Raw genomic sequence first — 25884 nt, forward strand, 5'->3', positions numbered from 1 at the left:
ATCATAATTAAAATGCCAAAGGTTAAAGATAAGGAGAGAATCTTAAAAGCTGCAAGAGAAAAGCAGTTAGTTACCTACAAAGGAGTTCCCATAAGACCATAAGCTGATTTCTGAAAATAAATTTTGCAGGCAAGAAGTATCCAAGGGACTGGTAAGAAGTATCCAAAGTGATAATAAACAAGGACCTACATCCAAGATTACTCTATCCAGCAAGGCTGTCATTTAGAATGGAAGGGCAGATACAGTGCTTCCCAGGTACGGTAAAGCTAAAGGAGTTCATCACCACCAAACTGGTATTATATAAAATGTTAAATGCACTTATTTAAGAATAAGATTAAAACTATGAACATTAAAGTGGCAGCAAATTCACAACTACCAACAGTTGACTCTAAAAAAAACTAAACAAATAAGCAGAACAGAAACAGAATCACAGATATGGAGATCATCTGGAGAGTTACCAGTTGGTAGGGAGAAGGGGGAAGAAGGGGGAAAAGGTGGAAAGATTAAGTACAGATTACTAGGAAATGAAGAAGGCAAAGAACTTACATATATGACCCATGGACATGAACTAAGGGGGGCGATTGCTGGGGGGGATGGGGGTACTGAGTGGAGGGGGGGCAAAGGGGGAAAATTGGAACTGTAATAATATAATCAATAAAACATATTAAAAAAGAAATATGTTGCTGTTTCTATTTTTTAAAAAAACCCAAACAAAGATTAGAAAAAATCAAACCATTAGAGGGTAGCCCAGAGACAGAACTTTTAAATGTATACCCTTCAGAATTATTTTTTCTTTTTTTAATAGTAAGCATGCATTAGTTTAGCATATACAAAAATGTAAAATAGAAAAACTCTCCTTAAACCCAAACAAAACAAAACAAAACCAAAAACCCCAGTTTAATTAGAAAAAGACGAACATGTGGAAAGTCTATAAAGAAGACTGAAGAGTTTTATAACTCTTCTTTTACAAAGAAGACAAAAGAGTGTTACTTATTTATTCATTTACTTACTAGGCCAAATTTCACAGTCAGATTTTGCCTTTTTATCCCTTGATATAAAATGCGTTACGGACTTAGGGGCTTTTTTTTTTTTTTTAAAGCAAACATATGGAAAGAAGTGACTGAGGGAGATTTATTGAGTGTATATAGGCAAGAGCTAAGGACAGGGGGCAAGAAATTAACAACCCTTTTCTTCTGCATTGAGTACTTATTTAAATCCTAATCCAAGGATATGTTTATTGGTTTTTGAGAGTGAGGAAGAGTTGGGGGAGAGAGGGAGAAACATCTTATGTGAGAAACAGCGATCAGCTCCCTCTCTTAGGCACCCTGACCCCGGGGATCAAACCTGTAATCTCTGTTATATGCCCTGATGGGGAATTAAACCTGAACCTTCTGGTATATGGGACAATATTCCAACCAAGTGAGCCACCTGGCCAGGGCCTGCATCGAGTATTTATATGCAGAAGAGAAAGATTAGCCCAGGGTAATGGGAAACAGAATAAAAATGCTATGGGCACAAATTCCTAGAAAAGGAACAGAACGTAGTGTAGAGATTTTTGGGGTTCATTTCTAATATGACCACCAGGTGGCTGTTTGGAGTGTGCCTTGAGATTAACAAAGCCTGTGTTGGGAAGAAGCTATAAGCAACCTGTCAGAATCTCTCAAGTGATTTTAACATCAAGAAGGCTCATGATTCTGAAATGGAGTTATGAAGGATACAGTAGCCGTATAAAAAGAAATACAGGTTTTTCAAGTAATAAAAGTTATGAGATTTAACAAGTCTTTTTGCTAATAAGGTCTATCCAATTTGTTTTAAATAAATGAAAATACATTTTTAACACAGTATTTTAATTTTCTAATTTGGGTCTATACTTGATGAAATATGTATTTCTGAGTTTACTAATTTATTAATAATAAATTATTAATTTATTATCAATAATTCAGGGGATAATACTGGGCCAGGTATAAAGCAGGAACTAAATGAATGCTGTTGAATGAAAAAATGTACAAGTAAATATTTAGCAAGTTAGACTATATTACAATTTAATTTAAAAAATATACAATTCTTAGTTCAAATTTAGGGTAAAATGAGGACAATATTTAAATTTTTTCTTAGTTTATGCTTATCCAATCCTTAGAATGGTTTAAGACAGAATTGACTTCACAACAAAAAAACAAAACATGAAAAACCAAATTCTCTGCTCTCAGGGCAGAGATATAAAACAACGTTAAAAACCAGCATTTTCCAACAGAAATACAATGAAAAGTCATATACATAATTTTAAATTTTCTAGTAGTTACATCAGGGGTGTCAAACTCATTTTCACTGGGGGCCACATCAGCCTCATGGTTGCTTTCAAAGGGCTGAATGTCATTTTAGGACTGTATAAATGTAACTACTCCTTAACAGTTAAGCAAGAGCTCAGTGCTGCCACCAGACAGAAACAAGGTGCTGGACCAGATAAAACAAAGCGGAGGGCTGGATTCAGCCTGCGGGCTTTGTGTTTGCCACCTGTGAGTTAGAAGTTTAAAAAGAAAAACTAAGTTAAATTAATTTAAAAATATTTTCATTAATTCAATATACATCTAAAATATTACTTGTTAACATGTCATCAATATAAATGGTTATGAATGACAGATTTTACACTCTTTTTTTTAATTAAGTCTTCAAAATTAGTGTGCATTTTACATTCATAGCACATCTCACTGTGGATGCCAAATTTTTTATGGAAATACTTGATCTGTATTTAGGTATCATAAAATTTACAGCTGAAAAAGTGGTTTACATGCCTAAATTTAAAAAATTTAAAATTCAGTCCCTAGACACATAAGCCAAATGTTAAGTTCTCAATAGCCACATTGGTAGTGGTTACCATATTGATAGCTCAGGTATAAACAATAAAAAATACTCTAATTTCCACCTATTGCCAGTCAGATACATGCTCTTGAGTTGTTTTCTCTAACAGAGATAAATTTACAGTGACTGACAAATACTCTCCAGTCCATCATGTGACTGACTGATGTACATTTTAAAGACAAATTCTTAGTCTTTGGCATATGGTCTGTGTAGTGAAGGTAACTGGTTTATATAAAGATTATGTGAACAAATGAACTGTAGCAAGCACTAACCCACTGAGCCAACTAAGTAGAAAATACAAGTAAATATTTGGAATGGGATATAACATCCTAATATAGCAATTCAGAATAAGATTTTTTCCAATACTTAAAAAATTTTCCTTTTTAAAAAGAGATTTTATTTTTAGAGACAGGGGAAGAGAGGGAGACAGAGAGGGAGAGAAACACTGATCAGGTTGTGTACCACACCCCCCCAACTGGGGATCTGGCCTGCAACCCAGGTGTGTGTCCGGACTGGAAATTGAACTGGCGACCTTTCGGTTTGCAGGGTGATGCTCAATCCACTGAGCCACACCAGTCAGGGCAAAACCATTTTCTAACTTTAGTTTCTACAAACTAAATTTCAGTTATAAGATTTGTAAAAACTGTGAAACCACAAAGTGGACTCAATAATCAATGTTTGCTTTAGAAGTTTCTCTTAGTTTATACAAATATATTAATATATAAAATGGTAAAAATTGTAAGAACAGAATGATTAACAGGTATAGAATTCAATGTTTTACCCCCTCAGTAAAAAATTCCCATTCCTATTCCACAGCACAAAACATAGGAGTTAAACAGTGTATGTGTCCTTACTGTTGCAATTTTACCTCATGTAAAGCTTTTGCTTCTTGTAAGTTTTGTATGCTGACTTTGAAACCGTAAGTATTGTTTAAGGATGGTCCATCAATCTGAGAACTTTCTTTCTTTGGGGTATTTACTGGTGCAAATTGATTCTATTAAAAAAAAAAACATAGCCAGAAAAAAAATAAATGAGCAATCATTTTCTTTGTTTTGATTACTTATTCCTACTTAAATAATATGCTTTATGTGTTTAGTAATACATGATAAACTAATATTTCTTTATATCTAAAAAGAAACCATAAGTATTTCATTAACATTCTTTTCATGCTAGTAATTCAAGATACCAGAACTAGATATATGTAAAATAGCTGATATAATCTGTAAGCAAACCATGTGTTGATCTTTGAATTTACAAACCTCAAATACTGAAAATAATAGTCTTGTAGAGACTTGACATTTATACCACATGAACATTTATCTTGACCTTTACTGGAAATATGACAATCAAGCAATAAGTTTGGCTAAAATATAAAAAAGGTTTGAAATTTTCGATTTGTCTTATACCCTAATACAAGATATGTTTGAAAGATGAGTTAAAACATAAGTAATCTTCAAGGGTTTAGAAAGAATCGAATCTTCCTATTTTTTTAAAAATATTTTTTCTGATTTCCAAATCCATTAACTATTTATATTCACAACATACTGGTAATTGTTTTTAATATAAATAGCTTATAATTCAACAATACTGCTTTAATTAGAAAAGTTTTTAAAAAGTATTTATAATCTCAAAATAGAAATACTAAAATATATTTTATGTAATTCATGATATTTATGAGAAGTGGATAATATGGAAGTGATTTATATCATATATTTCCAAGGATACAAGTCTAATGTATACGTTTTTTCACACAACCATATATTTGAAGTTTTACCACATTTTTAGTATTTGAATAAAGATACTTATGATTTTTCAGACTTTCAATGGTAATGTTTCTTTTATTATTTAGTAACATAAACTGAAAAAAATCAATAATGTTATTTGAGAAAAAAGTAATAAACCAAGAAAAAGGATATATTTTTGGTGGGATCAAAAATCACTTACTTGAGCTCTGCTGTCATTGGATTGTTCTGATTTTGCCAGTAATCAGTTAATGTATTTGTATCCTCATAATCCACATTTTGGCTATCATATTCACTTTCTCTGTAATATTTGTATTTACATATAAGAATCTTTTAGATCCCAACAATAACAACAAAAAAACTAAAAAAAAATAGGCAATTTCTTGTTGTCTCAAAGACATGTAAATAAAATGATGCAAAAATATATTAAAATTTAAAAAAATTGAGACACAAAGTTATCAATTATCTAACTGAAATCTAAGAATCAGAATGGATCTTCCACTGATTGTTAAATATGTTTAGCATAGTTACCTTTGCTTGTGTTAAGAAAACTCTTCTACGAGTGTCAGTATTATTTCCTTTCTTATGACTCAATTTCTGGGTTTTTGGTTCTGTAAAAAGAAATTTCATATTTAAAATATATATCAAAATTACATGCTTCCATTAAAAATTTTTTTTGTTGTTCTAAATTAGTATTACCCTATAAATTCCCTCCAAAGACTTAAGTAAAACTAATTCAATCTTCTGATCCCCACCAAAATAACTTCAAATTTTTATATATTTAGATAAAAAGATTTAGATATTAGTTTTATTCCTTAGTCATTAACTTAGAGAATAATTTAATTCACTTATTCATTTATTTATCAAGTAATTATTATGATGAAGAAAAGACACAGTCTATATCCTCATGGGGTCTAGGGAGAATCAAACATTCATTAAATACACACACAAAAATAAAAATTTAACTGGGGTAAACACAACAAAAGAGAATATAATTGGAAATTTTTATATATGAAGGGAGGCTTTTTGAGCCAAAATACAAAGATGAAACAGTATTAAGTAGGCATAGCATGGAGATTTTCCCCAATTACAGAGCAAAAGACCTAGAAATTGCTAAGGGTAGATAAGATGGCCATGGTAGAAGACCAGGTGAGAGATGATGACAGCTTGGCCTAAGGTTATGGTGGTAGCAGTAGAGGTAGAGAGAGTGGTGTAATTTAGGAAACTAAGAGATTATAGGACTTGGTAATGGACTAGAAACTGGAGGATGGATGACAGTGAGGGAACTGGGTAGGTGTTACAAATAAATCCCATGTTCCTGACTTGGGGTACTCAGTGACAGAGAGATGGTGGTACTATTCATTGAAATGAGGAAAACTGAAAGGATCTTGATGTGTGGGCATGCATATTAGGTGCCAGGCACCTAATGTGTACATTAGGTAAATGTGTACAGTGAGATCACGCACTGACTCTCATAAATACTGACCTTGCGGTGCCTTTGAGTGTTCAAGTAGAATTGCCAAATAGGCAGTTGGATATATTTTGAAACTTAAGAGAGTTCCGAATGAAAATGTAAATTTGTGAGTTATCTGTAATAATTTTGTGGGCAGCAATTAGATAATTTAGGGAGAGAATATAAAGTAACAGTAAAGAAAGCTTAAGGCTAAGCCTTAATAAATCCCAGCATTTAGGTAGTAACTGAAAATGTGAGATAAACTTCAGTGGAAGGCAAGTGGGAAGAGAGGAGTATGTGAAAAGCTAAGGGGAGGAAAAGCTCCAAGGAGGAAGGTGTGGTCAATCGGACAACGGCTGCTTACAGGGTATGAGACAGGATGAAACCGTCCCATAGGCTTTAGCTACATGAAGGTTGAGAGTCCTTGCAAGGGTCATACTGGCGAAATTATGGGGGCGGAATCCAGCTAAATAAAGTAGGTAGAAAAATGAACATGAGGTAAAGAAATGGAGTTGTCAAATTACAGAAATCTAAAAAATGTGGCTTTCAAGGAGAGAAAAAAAGAGTAGAAGCTGACAGGTCTAAGGTCAAAGCAGTTGTTTGGCTTTGTTTCTATTTGAAGGGTGGGAGAGACTTGGGTATATATTAATGGGAAAACGAAATGGGAAAGAAGGGCAATGGGAAAAATCAAGCTGAGAAGGAGGTAGGGTTTGTTAGAGGGCTCCTATGGTTCACCAAGAAGCAAGAATATAGGATGAAAGCACATGTAAATACATTTCACATATGCTTTCAAAGCAAAGTTTCCATGTGATGATGTCTTTCAAAGATGTGATAAACAATACTCTTATTTACTGAGCTAAAATTTCATTTAAAAAGCCCTAATTTTCATTAACATAGTCTAATATTATTTTCATTTTTAATCTTTGCAGAACAATTACGAAGTCTTTCTGTTATTTATAAACTTACCTGTTGATAAAGGGCTAAGGCCAGTTGCTTCAGGAAGTCTTTCCAGAAGTTTTCTTTGTATGATTGGCGTACTATGAAGGCACAGTGGCTCACATATCCCCGTTTTTGCCCTAACATTAATTGGAGATATCACTAGAGGCTCCTGAGGCTCACTGCAGGGGCTTTTCTGTATATCATCTTTTACTTTTAAGAAGTTTTCAACAGTCAGAGAACATAGTTCCTCTTCTGGTGATAAGGGTCTGTCATCTCCATTTAATATTTTGGAATCTGGGGATGTGGCTTGTTGCCAAGGCGGAATTACTGGAGAATCAGGGGAGCTGTAACTAGCATAATAGTCATCATCATCTTCATCTTTCTCAGGATCATTTGCAGAAACAACTGGTGGCAGCATCTGACTTTCACTCGCAGTTTGAGTGCATCCTGTGGTTGGAACTTGTAAAGCAATCTGAAAATTATGAACATCTTCCTTGGTATGTGCTGTAATAGGGTGTATATGGGGAGTTGTATCCATTTTTGGAGGCACTGCAGGTTTGTCATCTGGGTTAACTGAAGAGCTGAAGTTCTCAGCAGATTTTACAACTCCAGCTGGCTCAGTTTTAGACAGTTTCTTGGAACGTTCGTATTCTTCTTTGGCTTGAAGCCATACTTGAACCAGTTGTCGACTTGGGGCACATTTACAAGGCATAATCACAATTTTTTTATCTTCAACCATTTTATGGCTATTACTTGACCCTTTACTGACAAATGCTTGGCCACTGCGAAGGGGTGACCCTGGTCTTGGGTTTTGAGTCATTGCTGAGAATGCTGTTTTCCACAAACGAAGTCCTTCCAAGGAAAAGTCCCCCTCAAACTCAGCTAGATCATTTGGAAGTCGAGTTTCTACCATGAGAAGCCGTCCGCCGATCTCCCTATAAAACAACATATTTTAGAACAACTGTTTTGTCTCACAGAGCAATTACTAAAATATTTAGCTTTCTACCCTAGAAAGTTTTCAACTCCCTTTTAAAGTCTTAAAAATGCCCATCTCTTTCCTCCCTTTCCACACCTCCCTACATACACAAACTTTATGCAGGTATACTTATCTTTAGTTTCAATATGCTTTTCCTTACAGGTATATGACTACTAAATTAATTTCCTTAGGAAAATCATTATTAATACCAGGGAGAAAAAGCCTTTTTGTTTGTTTTAAGTGCCCACAAAGGTTTCTTTTCTTCATGGAGGTAGGACAAAGTCATTGGATGCCTTTCCTCTTACTTATTTTCAGTAACTTTCCATTGTCACCATATATAAATAAAAACTGTGGAAGAATTTGTCATCACATACTATATCCCTGGATTTTATCTATAGCCTCTTTCTACATTCTCTAGTGTCTACAGTTTAGCAAAGGCAGTTGGTTCAAACAAACGTTGAGCCTGACACTTGCCCCCGCCATTCCCTCAAACTTAAAAAAAAAAATCACTTACAATTGAGGTAAATTACCATAATTCTTTCTCCTCTTTACAAGGCAAAGTTTAACACTTAGAAGTGTTACACTGTAACACTAAGTTTTTTTTTTTAAAGTTGGCAGAGACCAGAGAATGCATAGCTTAAATGTATGTGTATATGGGGAATCACTGATTAAAAGGGAGCCCAATTTAGTTTCCAATAATCATAAATATTAAGATAAACCTCTCCATTTCTCTAACAAATCCATTGGTACTATTCCTGCCTTCTATAGCAGCATAAAAGAAGTCTTTGTTTTCTTCTTTGTAGGAAGTGTTTCACTGATATGAAGATACTTCTCAGTTTTTTTCCAATTACTTCTCTTTGCGCATGGTTTCCCAAATGTCTGGTCATTCTCTAGACAAAACTCAATGAACTGGATTCTCTTTTTTTCTGATTTGGCATTGAAGAAGGAACATCAGGGTTACTATAGTTCCTTTTCCCCTTTATATGGGAAGATTTTGGTCCTTACTAGTTAACTCTAGGTGCAACCATTCATCTAGTCTGTGAATTTTCTTAGTAAGTCCACAATTATGAATTGTTTTCACAATGATATCCTACTTATGTAACCAGGATCTAGCATCTTCCTTGAACCCACCTCCCAGCTAAGTGAAAAATTAAAAGCAGAATTATTACTATTGAAGGAATTGAATACCTATGGAATGTGACCATATCCAACTTAATATTTTCATACAGAAATCATAATAAAACCAAAACTAAAAAATGAGATGTGGTAAATTCAGCTTTCTTGAATACTGTCTGTAGCATAGTAATTATTACAACTCATGTCAAAATATATACCAAGAACCTTAAATTTTGCAGTAAACCTACTTTTAGGACTATAGGAAAAAACTCCAAAACACAAGAAATGCTTTATGAAGAAGATACTAATCACATAGTTATCTATAGTGGCAAAACAGAGAACAACGTTTCTGTACAATAATATACATGAGAATATTATACAGCCAGTAAAATATTTAAAGAAGGCCATACATTTAGAAAATGTTTATAAATATTATGTAAATAAATCTGGATACAATATTGTGACTACAGTAAGATCACATTTCATAAAACAAAATAAAAACTGTATATACATTTTCAAAAACCTAAGAAAACTATTAAAATACTATTAGTAATTGTCATAGGTATGGAAATGGCGCGATTTTGTCCTTTTGTACCTCATAAATTTTCTATAATACACCGATTTATATAAAAAATTGTGTTTCAAAAATGATGACTATCATCCTTCTATTTCAGCTGCAGAGTAAATGTCTAGTTAGACAACAGTTAGACAACAGTTAGACAAAAGTTAGACAACAACTATACAGAGTTAATGACTAGTCCATAATAAGTTAACTAAGATTTAAGAAATGTGTAAGGCTGAGGCAGAAAAAAGTACTTCAATGAAAAAAATACAGGGTCTGGCACAAATAATGCCCGTTTTTTTAATTACAAAATCTTTTATTACAAAATCATAAGCATGCAACTGTGTAACATAACAGTATAACACTCAAGCACACCACATGACATTTTAGGTGAAATGTTCTAAGTAAAACTATAAATCATTACACCCATATTATAACCCTACCAACCATACTCAAACAGGTGTTACTTCTGCCAGACCCTGTAGTACATCATGACCACTAATAAAGACAAAGCCCCCCAAACAATGGAAACAAATGTCTAAGGAAGAGACATTTGCATATTCTGGCAGTGAAATAAGGAAAGTATATTCATGATAAAAGACCACTGGGGGCAGTAGGCAAAACCACCCAAAAAACAGTGTGTGTGTGTGTGTGTGTGTGTGTGTGTAGGGGGCGTGTTTCTGTCCTCTTCAAGTCCTTAGAGGAGGAAACTTTTACCCTCACTCAAGGATATATTTATTGATTTTAGAGAAAGAGGAAGTGGCAGGGGTGTGGGTATGAGAGAGAATCGATGTTAAGAGTGAAACATCAACAGTTGCTTCCTTTACATACTCTGACCAGGAATTGTACCTGCAACCTTTTGAACCACCTAGCCAGGGCTATGATCACTTTTTTCTCACCCCTTTCTTAAAGGGCTATTGCAGGAATTACTGCTAATCTGCTGGGTAAAAACCTGGCGTTTGTTATGCCTTTTTCCCTAGGGTCAGCGGTATGGTGCTGCTAAAGGTCAAGTGCATATATGCAGTGTAGTCTCTTGCCTCAGTTGGCTCTTTACATCTCCTTCCATCATTTGCCTCAGCAGTTCCAGCCGACCTCCTTTGCTTCTAAACTGGGTGGCTGAAATGAACTGCCTCTCTCTCTGAAACTGATTGGGTAAATGAGATTGAGGACACAAGGGGCAGGGCAGAAAACTATCACTTAAACCTGAATGAAGTCATGTTCCCCAACTTAGCTCTCATTAGATGTACTCTAGCTTGGTGACACAGGTGGTACAGAATACCTTCTTAACTATTAGTTTATAAATAAACCAGTATTGTGATTCCTGCCCATTTTGCTATTAGCTGTGTGTGTATCTGTTTATTACTTCTCTGAGAAGATTCTTAAAAGAGATAATGGGAATTACTTCCACCTTGCACCCGTAACAACTGTACAAACTAACAACAGTAACAATATGACTGAAGATGCTGACAACAAGGAAGTGGTATATGTATATTAGAAACAACTTAATTTTCATTTGGAGATATATATCATAAGAGTGCTTAAAATATATCTATGCTCATTTTCACTTAAAAAATCAAGTTCTTTTTAAAAATTTTAAGTTTACCATTTAGAAATAACATTTAAAAATGATAGTTATAATACTTGGCAAGTATCATGACATCCTTCTTAATGTGGAATCATGTCATAGAGAGCCTTTGCATCTGTAATCCTTAATGGAGATACAATAGATCCAAAACCAATACTCATCGATTTAAAGAAATTTCTGTAGGTGTAAGCATTCAGCTGCTTTGTAAATTTTCTTAATAAGTCCATAATTATGAATAGCTTTCACAATGATATACTACTTACAAATACAGTACTAGTCAGACAACTAGCAGTCAGGTATCAAATGTTGTACACACTGTAATTATTCAGAGACCCAAGGGGAAAATATAATTCTGATTACCTGGGTTTTTCTGGTACATCAGAAGGATTACTGCAAAATGGTTCCTGGTAAATAGTTTCTGAAAGGTCATGATCCAACAAGGTTGCCATAATTTCTTCCCTACTTGGTGGGGACATAAGTGGTTTCAGAATGTGAGCAGTTCGAGAGGTGAAACTGCCATTTTTAGACTGTGAAGGAGAGCTGGTAGACCTTGGTGAACTGTCAGGAGTTGGTGTCAATATATCATTATTTCTTGAAACATACAATTCTAAATCCTCAGAGGCTGCATCCACAAGTTCACCATCAGGGGAGGATAGTATTGTAGTGAAAGAGGTATTGACTGAGTCAAGAGACTGTCCCATTTCTTTTCTGGCATGACCTTGAATCCAGTCTGAACTGCCAGGCTGTGAGAGGCTAAAAAATACTTCTTTGCTTAATGAACTCCTATTCAATCTGGATTTTTCATTTAGACAGTCCTCTGCCTGCTGGACACAGAAAGAATCCATTATTGAGTTAGACCGAGTTGTTAGAGAATGGAAGCTATTTTTCCACTGGTTGTGGCGATGGTTCTCATTTTCTATGGATGATTTCTCAAATAGTTCAGGGCTTAGAGTACTAGATCTAATCCATGAAGATGAGTCTGAGGCATGTTTGTCTTGATCACACTTCTGGTTATCATGACTTAAAAACTCAGTTTTTTCTATAGTTTGTCCTGGGAAAAGATCCTGAACTGCATCACTTAGGAACTTCTGAGGCAAATTCTGATCAGCGGGGACAAACTGACTCCCAGAATAAAGACTACAAAATCCAGTCTGACCAATTGTATTAATATCAAAATTATAATTATGTTCAGGAGACAAGCTATCCTCAAGTGAATAACAACTTTCAAAACCTGGATCTGAAAAAAAGATGGGACTATCATCCGACATGGAATTATCCAACTGGCCAGAGTTTTGTAAATTTAGTGAGTCTACTTTAAGAAGTTTGGGGATTTTTTCTTTAGGTTTTGTACTTCTGGGAGTTCGAGGTTTTCTTGGAGATGTTACTGATCGTGTTCGCTTAATTGTTTTGTTATGCTCAAGGGGAACAGAAATATTTTTGTTTGGTTGATGTTTATTAGATAATGGGTCTTGCAAAATATTTGCATTTTGTGCTTTCTGCTGTCTTTTCTGTAACAATTCTTTTAGAACTGCCAGTCCGGACTGTCCTTCACCAAATGCTGAAGGTGTTGATACATTTTGACTTTTACACTGAGAAAGTGCTTTGGTTTGTGAAACTGCTTCTGACAATGACCTTTGTTTTACCCTTTCGGGCTTAAAATTTGACATACCTAAAATAAAGCCTCTTTGTTTCTGTTCCCATGCTATTTGTTTGATCGGACTTCTCAGGGAAGTCACAAAACAATTATTAGGCATCTGGCTTTCCTCTGATGCTGCATTTCCTGGAGAACAAGTTTCACTGTGCTTTGACTGTTCTGCTATGCATACAAGCTGCTGCTGACTGTCTTTGCAATGCAAAAAATTAGGGGCATATGCCTGGTCTGGCTTTGATTCTAGGGAATTACGGTATTCATTTAACTTTCCGATAGATGACAAATAGTTCCTTTGTGTATTTGCATTCTCTTCTGTCTTTGGAGACATTATACCCGAAGATATCTGTGTATTCTGTGCAACCTGAGACAAATGGTTCGAAAGGTCAAATATGTTTTTTTGAATCAAGGTTGATTCCTTTAGAGTAAACATAGCACTTTGATTATGAGACCTTTGAACAATTTTTGAGATTCCGGGTCCCAAAGAATTACAAACAACTGATGGATGCAAATCATCTCGAGAACTGGGGAATGTTTGCAAATCTACTGGTTTCTTGCTTTCTAAGAAAGAAGGAAAGCAGCCAGGTAAATTCTGTTGTGCATGAATTCCAGTGGTTTGGGGAGCAGAAAGGGAGTGATCTATAGCAGAACCCATTACTGACACATCTTTCTGTTTAAAGAGTAGTTGAGAATCTCCAGAACTATGTGAGGTCTCAGACACATTCTGATGTTTCAGCACAAACTTAACTTCGGCACTAGACTGAGATTTTAGTTTTTCATCTTTAAGCATTATGTGCTTTCTTGGTGTACTTTTCTCATTTGTTTTTTGTTTCTGTTTTGCTCTCAGTTTCTTTTTCCCATCATCTACCACTTTATTTGTCTGATTTCGTTTGTTCCTTTTCTTAGGAACTACAGAAGGATTAACAAGCTTTGTTTTTGATTTCTTCACTTGCGTTCTTGCTCGACTATTTTTTTCTATGTGGGAATTAACAGTCTTGCTATTATATGCATTAGGACCCTTAAAAAGCACTGCTTCTTTATCTGCAGCGGCCATAATTTCTTCAGCTCTTGGATCTGTGGGAGACCAGCAACGAGGTGGAGAAGAGTTTATGGGACTTGTGCTTCTCTCAGAAAGAAAACCTAGTTTAGACATTACATCACTATAATTCAAGTCACAGTCTTCGGTTTCAGCATTGTAAGATGGTGAGGGAGGAGAAAGAATAGCATGTGAACGTTTTTTCCGGAAAGACAAAGTTCTTCTAATATTTTCACTATTTGTCCTTTGTTGCTTACCAGTTTTTTTCTTAGCAGATTTATGTTTAGTTTTTCTTCGGTGACTTTTCTTTGGTGTTAGTGGATAAATGGGATATTTGGTTGCAGGGGAGTCAGGAACTTTTGGCCAAAAATCCTTCAAAGGTGCAAGCTTTTTATACAGTTCCATTTTTTCCTCTGTCAATATTACTTGTTTTTCTTTAGAGTCTATTTTTCCTAGTTTCACAAGCATATTTTTTCTCCCTCTAAATCTATTAATAATAATATACTTTATGATGACAGGGGGCAGCTTTTTAGACATTTTTCTTCGTTTTCGTGATTTGAGAGTTCCATCTAAACTTTCACCAATTTCTATGGGATGAGGTAGGCTACTTTTTGAGTTGTGTGTTACAAAACTTGACTCACTATCTTCAGTCTCATAATTTACCTTGCGTTTTGCTCTAAGTGTATATTTATTTCCATACAATCCGAACGACTGCTCAGTTTCTAAGGTTCCATCTCCAAAGTGACAATCTATAAAACTCTCTGTAGGTGTTTTGTTTTCAACAGCTCCACGGGGGACCTTAGTTAAATCATTGGCCAGTATGTTATTCTTCTCAGAATTACCATTACAAGGATTATTTTGTATATAATTATCTTTTGCACATCCAGTGTCACTAATTTTGGTAGAAGTCTCTTGGTGACCTACAAGTTTCTTTTTGTTAATTTTTAATCGGGATTGTTTATTACTTGGTTGCAGTTTATATGTGACAGGAGAGAGTTTTTGTGGTCTACTCAGACAATTAGAAAGAACAACACTGGGGAAAAACATATAATGTGCTGCTTGCTGGCTGAGGTTTGGCTTTTCTGTTTTATGTTCTTGAAATTCTTCATATCTAATTTTAAGTTTATTTAGTCCACTTTCATCAGCAATGCTATCAAGCGAATGTACCATAGTTCTATTCTCCCCTGAGCATGACAGCAATTCACAATTTTCAGTTAATGATGAAGGGAATAAACTGTTCAGAGCTGTGCTGTTTCCTTTTTCATTTCCTTCAGGTAATTTATTTTTTGAATCACTTAAGTCACAAAAGTTGAAAGAATTTTTGCCCAGTGTACTTTCGCTAGTATGACAGTTCATATGTATAAAAGGAGCATCCTTATCGATTTTTCTAATGTTTGTATACTTTCTACTTGGTACTTGTCTTGTAACAGATGGAATATCTTCTTCATAATCAAAAACACTACTTTCACAGGAGGATACTGGGAGGATATCTTTCTTTTCTTTATGAGAGTTTTCTGAATGGACAGTACTGCTTAAAGATCCAGGGTATTTCATAGAGTAAGTGCTTTCATTTGTGAAAGAAGCAACTGAATGATCTACACCTTTTTCTGTATTGTTTGGCTGTGAAAGATCTTCAATTAAATCTTCCTTGTTCAAAACATGGGAAGAAAGGGCACTTGTGTGTTTACACTGAAAGGTAATTTTAGCAGAAGATGGGGGTTCTAATGTAGCAGCATCTTTGTGAAAGAGGGAAGGTTTTACTGATAGCTTGCTTGTTGCAATCGCAGAAGAGTGGGTTCTAGAATTTTCGTTGTCCAATGGATTGTCTGAAATGAAGGGAAGAAGAATTTATTTCACTTCAATTCTTAAGTTTTAAAATATTTTCCCATATCATGATACTATCACCCTAAAAGAAACTATATGAAATTAAACTTGTGTGTTTAATATGGTTAGTTTAACAGAAAGATTACTCTTATCATTAGGATAATAACTCAAGCTAAGTAATCAATAGTTAGTTACATTTAAGTATTAGTCATTATTTTAAACACATAGTCCTTTGATCATAAATAGATTATATTAATATTCAGTGCCTTTGGAGAAATAAGGAAAAAATACTGTCACCTTAAAAAGTTTTCATAAAATAATATACTTCCTTTTAGCACTTCAAATAAGCTGAGCATATTTCTTACAGTTTCTTATGCTACTTATATAACATGATAAACTGATTAAAGTTTATGAAGCTTCAAATCAGTGATTAACAAATGTTATCCTCTTAAAAATGAGAAAGAATAATTTATCTACATTCTCTCAAAAGAAAAAATTCTAGAGAAGAATGTAACATAACAATCTTGTTATAGCCTTACTCAGCCAACTACCCGTAAGTTTAACTGTCATTTTAAAGTGAAATTTATTTTTAGACCCTAAAGTAAGAAATGCTCACAGGAGACTTCTTTACTTACCACTATTTTCATCTGCAGTTCCATCTAACTGAGGTATAGAAAGATCGGCTAGAAGCAAACTGTTATTACTCCATTCCATTTCTTCTTCTGAAGATGAATCATCTTCTTCAGTTGAGCTTCTGTGGGTATTTCGGCACAGTGATCTAGAGAATATTAAGATTCACTAGTTGAATATGACCATTAGAAAAAAGCATGTTGGACTCAAATAATTTGCCTAATTTGATCTCTAGTAGTAAAACAATTAAAAAAAATCTGAAAATTGTAACTTTAAAAAGAAAAGCAGCTTTACTTTGTTTAGTATCATGTCCTACAAAAAGTTATTGTAAATAGATTTCATGATCCCTTTCATATGAGCTACAACACACCGTCATTCCTGTATTCAAAGCTCTGTAATACCCTGGATCACCATATTTAATCATGTTCTTCCTTATACTCTCCCTTCATTCTATCATTAGATATACACATATATAACAGCTTGGGTGAGAGAGAACCTGGTAATTTCTAAAAGGGCAGTGCCTGACATATTTTAAGAAGTCTCCATAAATACATGATTACTACATTATCAATCAGAAAAGGCAAATAAAAAGGGGTAATAAGGTTAGGGTTGAAAGACAAAAAATAACATGGATGAAACCTAGAAGCCATTCCTTGTCAAGATGACTCTATAATTATTGTTCTAATTAATCTATAACAGTTTAACTCTCTTTTATTCAACTTCTGGTATAAGGAGACACCACTTACTACCAACACATATTAATACTTCATATATAAATAGATGATTTCTAAAAGTTAGGTTTATGGGGAAGGGAGAACTGCAGGAAGGTAGTCAAAAGGTACAGGCTTCCATTATTAGGTAAGTAAGTAGTAGAAATGTGATGTACACCTTGATGACATCATTTACCTCTGCTGCATGATACAGTAAAGCAACTGAAATAACAAAAAAGTTACCTCTTTTTGGCACAATGTTCCTCAATATTGCTGTCCCATCTCTGAGACATAACCAAACTAAGCTCCATTTCTTCTTTTTCAATCTGTGGTTCATTTTCTTCATCATCACTATTTTGGGGGTTTTTAGTGTTTCCAAAGGAAAGACATTGCGATGGCATCCCATTTCTTTCCCTCTGATATCCATCATTTTCCAAACCAGCAAGAAGACGTACTAGAGCCTCATCAGGACTACTGTCCACTATAAAAGAAGTGAAGTACACCAACAAATAAGTGTTCTAAATAATTCAACAATTCAGATCAATTATAAAACAACAACAAAGTAAAAGATCCTTGGACCATCTGCATTGGAATGACTGTGTCCTTATTAGATGATTTCCAGATCCTATCCCATATTTACTAAATCAGAGTATCTTTTTCTAATATTTTAAAATATTTTTTCAATTACAATTTATATTCAGTATTATTTTGTATTACTTTCAGATGTATATCAATCAGAATTTCTGAGGTAGAACCTAGGAACTAGCATTTTAACAAGCTGCCCAAGCTCTTACTGCATAATTAAGCTTGAGGAGCACTAAACCAATATGGTCACAAATAGTGAAAATAAATATAAAGTATGTAATAAATATATAAATTAATGCTAAGGAAATGCCCTAAAAGCAATACATACAAACACCCTATCCCTTACTTAAGCTTTATTTAGCTCATTCAGCAAATGACGTTTAAGGAGGTGCAAAGACACTCAGAAATAACTGTCATTATGTTCTACACTAGCCAAAAATTAATCACTTAAAAAAAAACCGTCCAGGGAGATTTCTGATACTCACCAAGAATCAACTATGATAATTTAATAATATATTTAACTTTGTGGAAATTTAATTCAAAATAAGCCATTTTCCCCTAAAGTAATATGGTTTTCCTCTAACAAAAGTGAAGTTAAAAAAAGGTTATTATTATTTTCTTACACAATTGTTTAGAAAAAGCTGTGTGGAAAACAAAACCAAAACTACTCCATTTAATAAAAAATTTCATTTTTATAATAAGTAGAGTAAGGAACATGCAACATTAACCTCTTCAAATCAAAGAAAAAAATAACCCTGGGGTGAAGTGGGCAAAGAGGAGGGGAACAGGACACTTGTAATAGTGTAAACAATAACAGTAAAGGGGAAAAAAAACTGTTCACATATGCGCTTTCATTGATTATAAATATGGAAAGTTTATGGTAGGCTGTTACTTACAGAAAACTGGTGACTCACTCAGTCTTTGGGTCAAAGGCTGAAAAGTCTGGCTATTTTCCATGAGGTTCAAAATTGCTTCTTCATTAATAAGAGCTTCTTCTACTTTGTGTCTAGTATGACCTTAAGATGACAAAATATATAAACATTAAGGCAATGCCTAAACTTACTGTTTAGGTTTTACATAAATTAGGAAGCATTACAATGCAAACCCATTTAAAAATTTGAAGTATTAGTGAAATATGTTAAATAAAAACATAATAAAACTTAATAAAAGCCACAAGAATATCTAACTAGTCACAAGGAATAATTAAAAAACCCTTCAATCTATTGAAGGGTTTAGTAATTTAGTAATTAACTAAATACTTAAAACCTCTTTAGCCTTTTCAATCCTACCTAGTTTGCATATAGTTATATTACTCTGATAAAAATTACTGCACATTAAAATACTCAAAGGAAAAAGACAAAATATCTTATTTTAATAATAAACTTCTTTATTCTCTATGGCTTAAAAGTTAAAGGAAATTCATTTCACATTAGTATATATTTTTCAGGAAGTTTCACTTCAAGATTTAAAAATATGTCTTCAATATATCATTTTTACAGAAAGTAAATTAAATAAGATTAAAGTAAGTAAGTTAATTAAGATTAATTTTAGGCTACGGGGTGGGCAGAGATGGGAGTAAAAGACAGAAAACTGTACTTGAACAATTAAAATAAAATTAAAAACATTAATTTTATAAATAAAGATAAAATTCATTACAATGTAGTCAGAGGAAGAGATGGAGAATAAAAGCACATAGTAGTGGGGGCTATATAGCAGAAACTTTCGGGCAGTTATAAGGTAGTTAACTAAGTGCTTTCAACAGTTTTTAAAAGGTCGTTAAAAGCTTCAGGACAAAATATTTTTAACACATTCTAGACATAGCTGGGCTAATACAGAATGTTTAATAAAATAAAAGAACAAACAAAAAACTGTGAAAATAGCTCATGCCAAAATAAGACAATTGAGAGGACCATAAAAACAAAAGCTGGTTCTCTGAAACTAAGGATATAATAGACAAGACTGTCAAGAATAAGCAAAATAACACAGAAGGTGTAAGTAAATGTTAGAAATAAAAGGAAAAGTGCCAAAAGGTCAAAGGGATGTTAAATACTATGAATAACTCTACCAAATACATGGAAAAATCAGATTAAAAGGATAACTGTAGGAAAAATATGCTATAAAACCTGATTCAAATAGAAATAGACAGCTTGAAGAAACTTACAGTAATTATGAAAATTGAATTAGTAGTTTAAAATCCATTCCCTTTACCTGCCACCCCCCAACACCAAATCCATCCATAAAAAATACTACTAGACCTGGAAGGTTTTACAGGTGAGATCTATCAAATATCCAAAAAACAGATTATATCGATTAATAAAAATACTCCACAACTTATTTAATGGGACAACTCTTTAGTGGATCTTTCTTGATTATTAAAAAAGTTAAAATTCTAAATAAAATATAAGTGAAGTAGATACAGTAATACCTAAAAAAAATACCACATTTTGACAAAGAAGGATTTATTTCAGGAGTGTAAGAATGGTTTAACACTAAAAATAAAAATTATTTTAAATACTACATTAACAGTAAAGAAAAAACTGATATAAATTCAGAACATTTGGTAAAATTTAATGTCCATTCATGTTTAAAATAACAAATCTTTTTAGTCAACAAGAAAGAGAGGAGGTAATAAGTTGATTAAAGTGTATCTACTGATATCCTGCAGTAAAGTTCATACTTATTAAATAATGAGACACAGAAGCATTCCAAGTAAAGCCAGGAAAAAGACTATTACTGTTTCTACTTAACATTATTCTAGAGTTTTAAGCAGTGCATTAAAATATGTTTTGAAAAGTATGAGGACGGGAAAAGAAATAATAAAATTGTTATTTGCAGATAATGACTCCACACACAGAAAATTCAATGGAAAAGACATATAAACTAGCAGCACTATTAAAAGTTGCTGGATATAGGACTGACATACAAAGGTCAGTGAAGTTCCTAAATAGCAGCATTTAGAAGGTGTAATTTTTGAAAGATAAAACTTAGAATTGAAATAATTGTAAGACACCTGGATTATACCTAACGAGACATAAAATAATTTTACAAAAAAATTTCAAAGCTTTAATGAAAACATAAAAGAAGACCAAATAGAGTGAGAAATATAGCATGTCCAAAGATGAAATGATTTGATATATAGAAAGATTCAAAATGTTCCTAAATCAAGCAATGAAATTGAAACAGTAATAAAAAAAACTTCCAACAAACAAAAGTCCTGGACAGAATGGCTTCACAGGTGAAATTTACCAAACACTGAAAGAATTAACACCTTTCCTCAAACTATTCCAAAAACTCAAAAGGAGAGAAGACTCCCAAGCTCATTTAATAAGGTCATTAACATGATTCCAAAACCAGACAAAACCGCTGCAAAGAGGAAAAATCATAGGACAACATCACTAATGAACATATACACAAAAATCCTTAACAAAATATTAGCAAACCAAATTCAGCAACACATTAAAAGAATTATACACCACAATCAAATGAGACTTATTCCTGGAATGCAATGCTGGTACACTGTTCACAAAGTAATTAATACAATACACCACGCAAACAAAACAAAGGATAAAAATCATATGATCACATCGATAGATGCCAGAAAAAGCATTTGAGAAAACTAGCATGCATTTATGATAAAAACTCTCAGCAAAGTGGGAATAGAGGAAACATATTTCAAGATACTAAAGGCCATATATATGACAAACCCACAGATGGCTGAAATTATACTCAATGAGGAAAAACTAAAAGTATTTTCCCTAGGACGTGAAACAAAAAACTGGATATCTGCTTTTATTACTCTTATTCAATAAAGTACTGAAAGTTCTAGCCACAGCTATCAGTCAAGAAGAAATAAAAGTTATACAGATCAGAAAGGAAGAAGTAAAACTGCCATTATTTGCGGATGACATGATACTATATATACAGATTCTATCAAGAAATTAGTAGAATTAACAAACTCAGGAGAGTAAGGATACAAAATATATGTTCAGAAATTGGTCATATTTTTATACACTAATAATTAACTGTCAGAAAGGGAAACTAAGAAAATCCTGTTTGTAATTACATTAAGAAAATGCATACAAATAAATTTAACCAAGGATATAAAAGACCTGTATCTGGAAAATAAGACACTGAGGAAAGAAACTGAAGAAGATACAAATAAATGTAAGCATACATCATGCTTATGGGCAGGAAGAATTAACATTGTTACAATGTTCCTACTATACTCAAAGCAATCTATAGATTCAATGCAATCCCTATCAAAATACCAATGGCATTTTTTATAGAACTAAAACAAACAGTCCAAAAATTTATATGGAACCACAAAAGACCTCGAATAACTACAGCAATTTTTGAAAAAGAAGAACGAAGTTGGAGGCATCACACTACCTGACATCAAACTAAAGGGCTATAGTAATCAAAACAGCATAAAACCAGACACACAGATCAATGGGACAGAAGAGAGCCAGTATAGTCAATTAATATACAACAAAGGAGGCAAGCATATACAATGGGGTAAAGATAGTCTATTCAAAAATTGGTGTTGGGAAAATTGGATAGAAACATGCAAAAAAAAAAAAAAATGAAATTAGGCTACCTTCTTACGCCATGTACCAGAATAAGCTCCAAACAGATTAAAGACCTAAATGTAAAACTGAAAATCATAAAACTCCAAGAAGAAAATACAGGTAGTAAACTCTCTCATATATTTTTCTTAGCAATATTTTTTCTGATATATCTCCTCAACCAAGGGAAACAAAAGAAATAAAATATACAAATGGGACTACATCAAACTAAATACCTTTTGCACAGTAAAGAAAACCATCAACAAAATGAAAAGACAACCTACTGAATGGGAGAGCCTATGTGCCAGCGATACATCCAATAAGGGGTTAATATCCAAAATTTATAAAGAACTCATTTGACTCAACACCAAACAAACAAACAAAACCCCACAAACAATCCAATTAAAAAAAAATGGACAATAAACACTTCTCCAAAAATGACCTACAGACAGCCAACAGACATATGAAAAGACGCTCAACATCACTAATTAGAGAAATGCAAATTAAAACCACAATGAGATATCACCTCCCACCTGTTAGAATGACTATCATCAACAGATCAATAAACAAGTGTTGAAAACGATGTGGGGAAGAGGGAACCCTCATACACTATGGTAGAATTGCAAATTGGTGCAGCCATATGAAAAAAAGTATGGAAGTTCCTCAAAAAATTAAAAATGGAATTATTTTATGACCCAGCAATCCCACTTCTGGGTATATATTTGAAGAAACCCAAAACACTAATTCAAAAGAATATATATACCCCTATGTTCACTGCAGCATTATTTACAATAGCCAAGAGATGGAAGCAGCCCAAGTGTCCATCAACAGATGAGTGGATAAAAAAAGCTACATGGTACATACAGAAGATGGAGGCGTAGGTAAATATACTTTGCTTCCTCGCACAACCAAAAGGAGAACAACAACAAATTTAAAACCAAAAAATCACCAGGACTGCGAGAAAACTGAACTGTATGGAAGTCTGACAACCAAGGAGTTAAAGAAGAAACATTAATCCAGACTGGTAGGAGGGGCAGAGAAGACACAAGGCAAGGAGACACACAGGGGTTGAGGCAGTGGCAGTGGACCGGCAGTCCCACATTCGCATGTGGATAAGACAGGAGGAACAACTAGGGAGTGAGACAGACCATGCAATCCAGGGTTCCAGCACAGGAAAAGAAAGCCTCAAAACCTCTGGCTGTAAATACCTATGGGGTTGCAGCAGTGCGAGAAACTCCCAGCTTCACAGAAAAGTTTGTTCGAGAAACCCACAGGATCCTAGAAGGTACACAAACCACCCCACATGGGAATCAGCACCAGAAGGACCTAATTTGCTTGTGGGTAGAGGGAAGAGTGACTGAAAGCCAGCCTAGAGATGAGCAAGTGGCATTGCTCTCTCTTGCACTGCTCTCCCACATACAGTGCCACAATGCAGTGATGTAGGTTCCCCTTGCCCAGGCCAATACCTAAGATTCTGCCCCTCACAACATAACAGGTGTGCTGAGACAAAAAAAAAAAAAAAAAAAAAAAAAAAAGCCCAAAAAAAAAAAAAGATCAAATCTCCAGAAAAAGAACTAAGCAATGAGAAGATAGTCAACCTATCAGATGTAAAGTTCAAAACACTGGTAATCAGGACGTTCACTGAAATGACTGAGTATGGCCAAAAAATAGAGGAAGAAATGAAGGCTATGCAAAGTGAAATAAAGAAAAATATACAGGGAACCAAGAATGAAGGGAAGGAAACTGGGATTCAAATAAACAATTTGGAACAGAAGGAAGAAATAAACATCTAACTGAATGGAATGAAGAGACAAGAATTCAAAAAAATGAGGAGAGGCTTAGGAACCTCCAGGACATCTTTAAATGTTCCAATATCCAAATCATAGGAGTGCCAGAAGGAGAAGATGAAGAACAAGAAATTAAAGACTTACTTAAAAAAATAATGAAAGAAAATTTCCCCAATCTGGCAAAGGAAATAGACTTCCAGGAAGTCCAGGAAGCTCAGAGAGTCCCAAAGAAATTGGACCCAAGGAAGTACACACCAAGACATATCATCATTACCCAAGATTAAAGATAAGGAGAAAATCTTAAAAGCAGCAAGAGAAAAGGAGACAGTTACCTACAAAGGAGTTCCCATAAGACTGCCAGCTGATTTCTAAAAGTAACCTTACAGGCAAGAAGGGGCTGGAAAGAAGTATTCAAAGTCACGAAAGGCAAGGACCTACATCCAAGATGACTCTCTCCAGCAAAGCTATCATTTAGAATGGAAGGGCAGATAAAGTGCTTCCCAGAAAAGGTGAAGTTGAAGGAGTTGATCGCCACCAAGCCCTTATTATATGAAATGTTAAAGGGCCTCATCTAAGAAAAAGGAGATCAAAAACTATGAACAGTAAAATGAAAACAAACTCATAACTATGAACAACTGAACCTAGAAAACAAAGCTAAGCAAACAACTATAAGAGGAACAGAATCATAGAAATGGAGATCACATGGAAGGTTATCAATGGGAAGGCGGCAGGGGGATAATGGGGGGAAAGGTGTAAGCAATAAGAAGCATAAATAGTAGGTGCAAAATAGACAGGGGAAGGTTAAGAATAAATAGTATAGGAAATGGAGAAGCCAAAGAACTTACATGTATGATCCATGGACATAAACTAAGGAGTGGGGGGGAATGCTGGTGAGAGGGGAGTGCAGGGTGAAGGGGGATAAAGGGGAGAAAAGGAACAACTGTAACAGCATAATCAGTAAAATACACTCAAGAAAAGGTTGTACATATATATAATGGAATATTACTTGGCCGTAAAAATGAAAACGTACAACTTGTGACAGCATGGATGGATGTAGAGGGTATTATGCTAAGTATAATGAGTCAGTCAGAGAAAGACAAATACTGTATTATTTCACTTACATGTGGAACCTAAGGAGCAAAATAAAGGGAAAAAAACCCCTGAAATAGAGACATAGATAAAGAGAGCAGACTGACGGTTGCCAGAGGGGCCAGGGGGTTGTTGAGCAGGTGAAAAAAGTGAACTAAGTAAGGACAAATTGGTAGTTACAAAAAAGTCACAGGGATGTAAAGTACAGCATAAAGAATATAGTCAATATTGTAATAATTATACGTGGTACCAGGTAGGTACTTGAAATATTGGGAGAACCCCTTTGTAAATTATATGGTTGTCTAATTACTATGGTAGACACCTGAAAGTAATATAAAATAATATTAAATGTCAACTGTAAAAGAAAAATAGGGTTTAAGAAATGTTCCTATATTGGTCTATTAACAATAAATTCCTAATAAAATCTCAACAGGGTTCTTCCCAGAGATGAAATAATCTGATCCTAAAATTAACATGAGAGAGCTTTTTTTAAAGATCAAGAGTAGACAATTTTGAAGCCAAATAAGGGGAAATCTGCCCTTGATGAAGCAACCGTAATTACAACAGTATAATATTATTAACATAGGGCAGTGATTTGCAACCTTTTTTACTTCATGGTGCACATAAACTACTAAAATTCTGTGGCACAATGAAAAAATATATTTTTTGCCAATTTGACAAAAAAATAGGTATAGTTTTGATTCATTCGCACCAGACAGCAACTGTTGTGTTGGCTGTTGTCATGTTTTTATTTGACGATACTAAGGGAAAAGAGGACAGT

General features: G+C 34.1%; 1 protein-coding gene across 6 annotated transcripts in view; it reads right to left on the reverse strand.

Moving 5' to 3' along the window:
- The window catches only part of REV3L (REV3 like, DNA directed polymerase zeta catalytic subunit), a 171622-nt gene that overhangs the window by 57699 nt on the left and 88039 nt on the right, over positions 1-25884 (reverse strand). For all 6 annotated transcript variants that reach the window (XM_036024574.1, XM_036024575.1, XM_036024573.1 and 3 more), the window contains 7 exons: positions 18559-18678; positions 17321-17558; positions 16373-16515; positions 11590-15739; positions 7018-7925; positions 5130-5209; positions 3725-3850 (listed from right to left, as the gene is read on the reverse strand). In XM_036024574.1, coding sequence (XP_035880467.1) covers positions 3725-3850; positions 5130-5209; positions 7018-7925; positions 11590-15739; positions 16373-16515; positions 17321-17558; positions 18559-18678 — 5765 coding nt within the window. The remainder of the gene's footprint in view (positions 1-3724; positions 3851-5129; positions 5210-7017; positions 7926-11589; positions 15740-16372; positions 16516-17320; positions 17559-18558; positions 18679-25884) is intronic.

The sequence above is a fragment of the Phyllostomus discolor genome, chromosome 4, assembly GCF_004126475.2.
Source record: "Phyllostomus discolor isolate MPI-MPIP mPhyDis1 chromosome 4, mPhyDis1.pri.v3, whole genome shotgun sequence".
NCBI lineage: Eukaryota > Metazoa > Chordata > Mammalia > Chiroptera > Phyllostomidae > Phyllostomus > Phyllostomus discolor.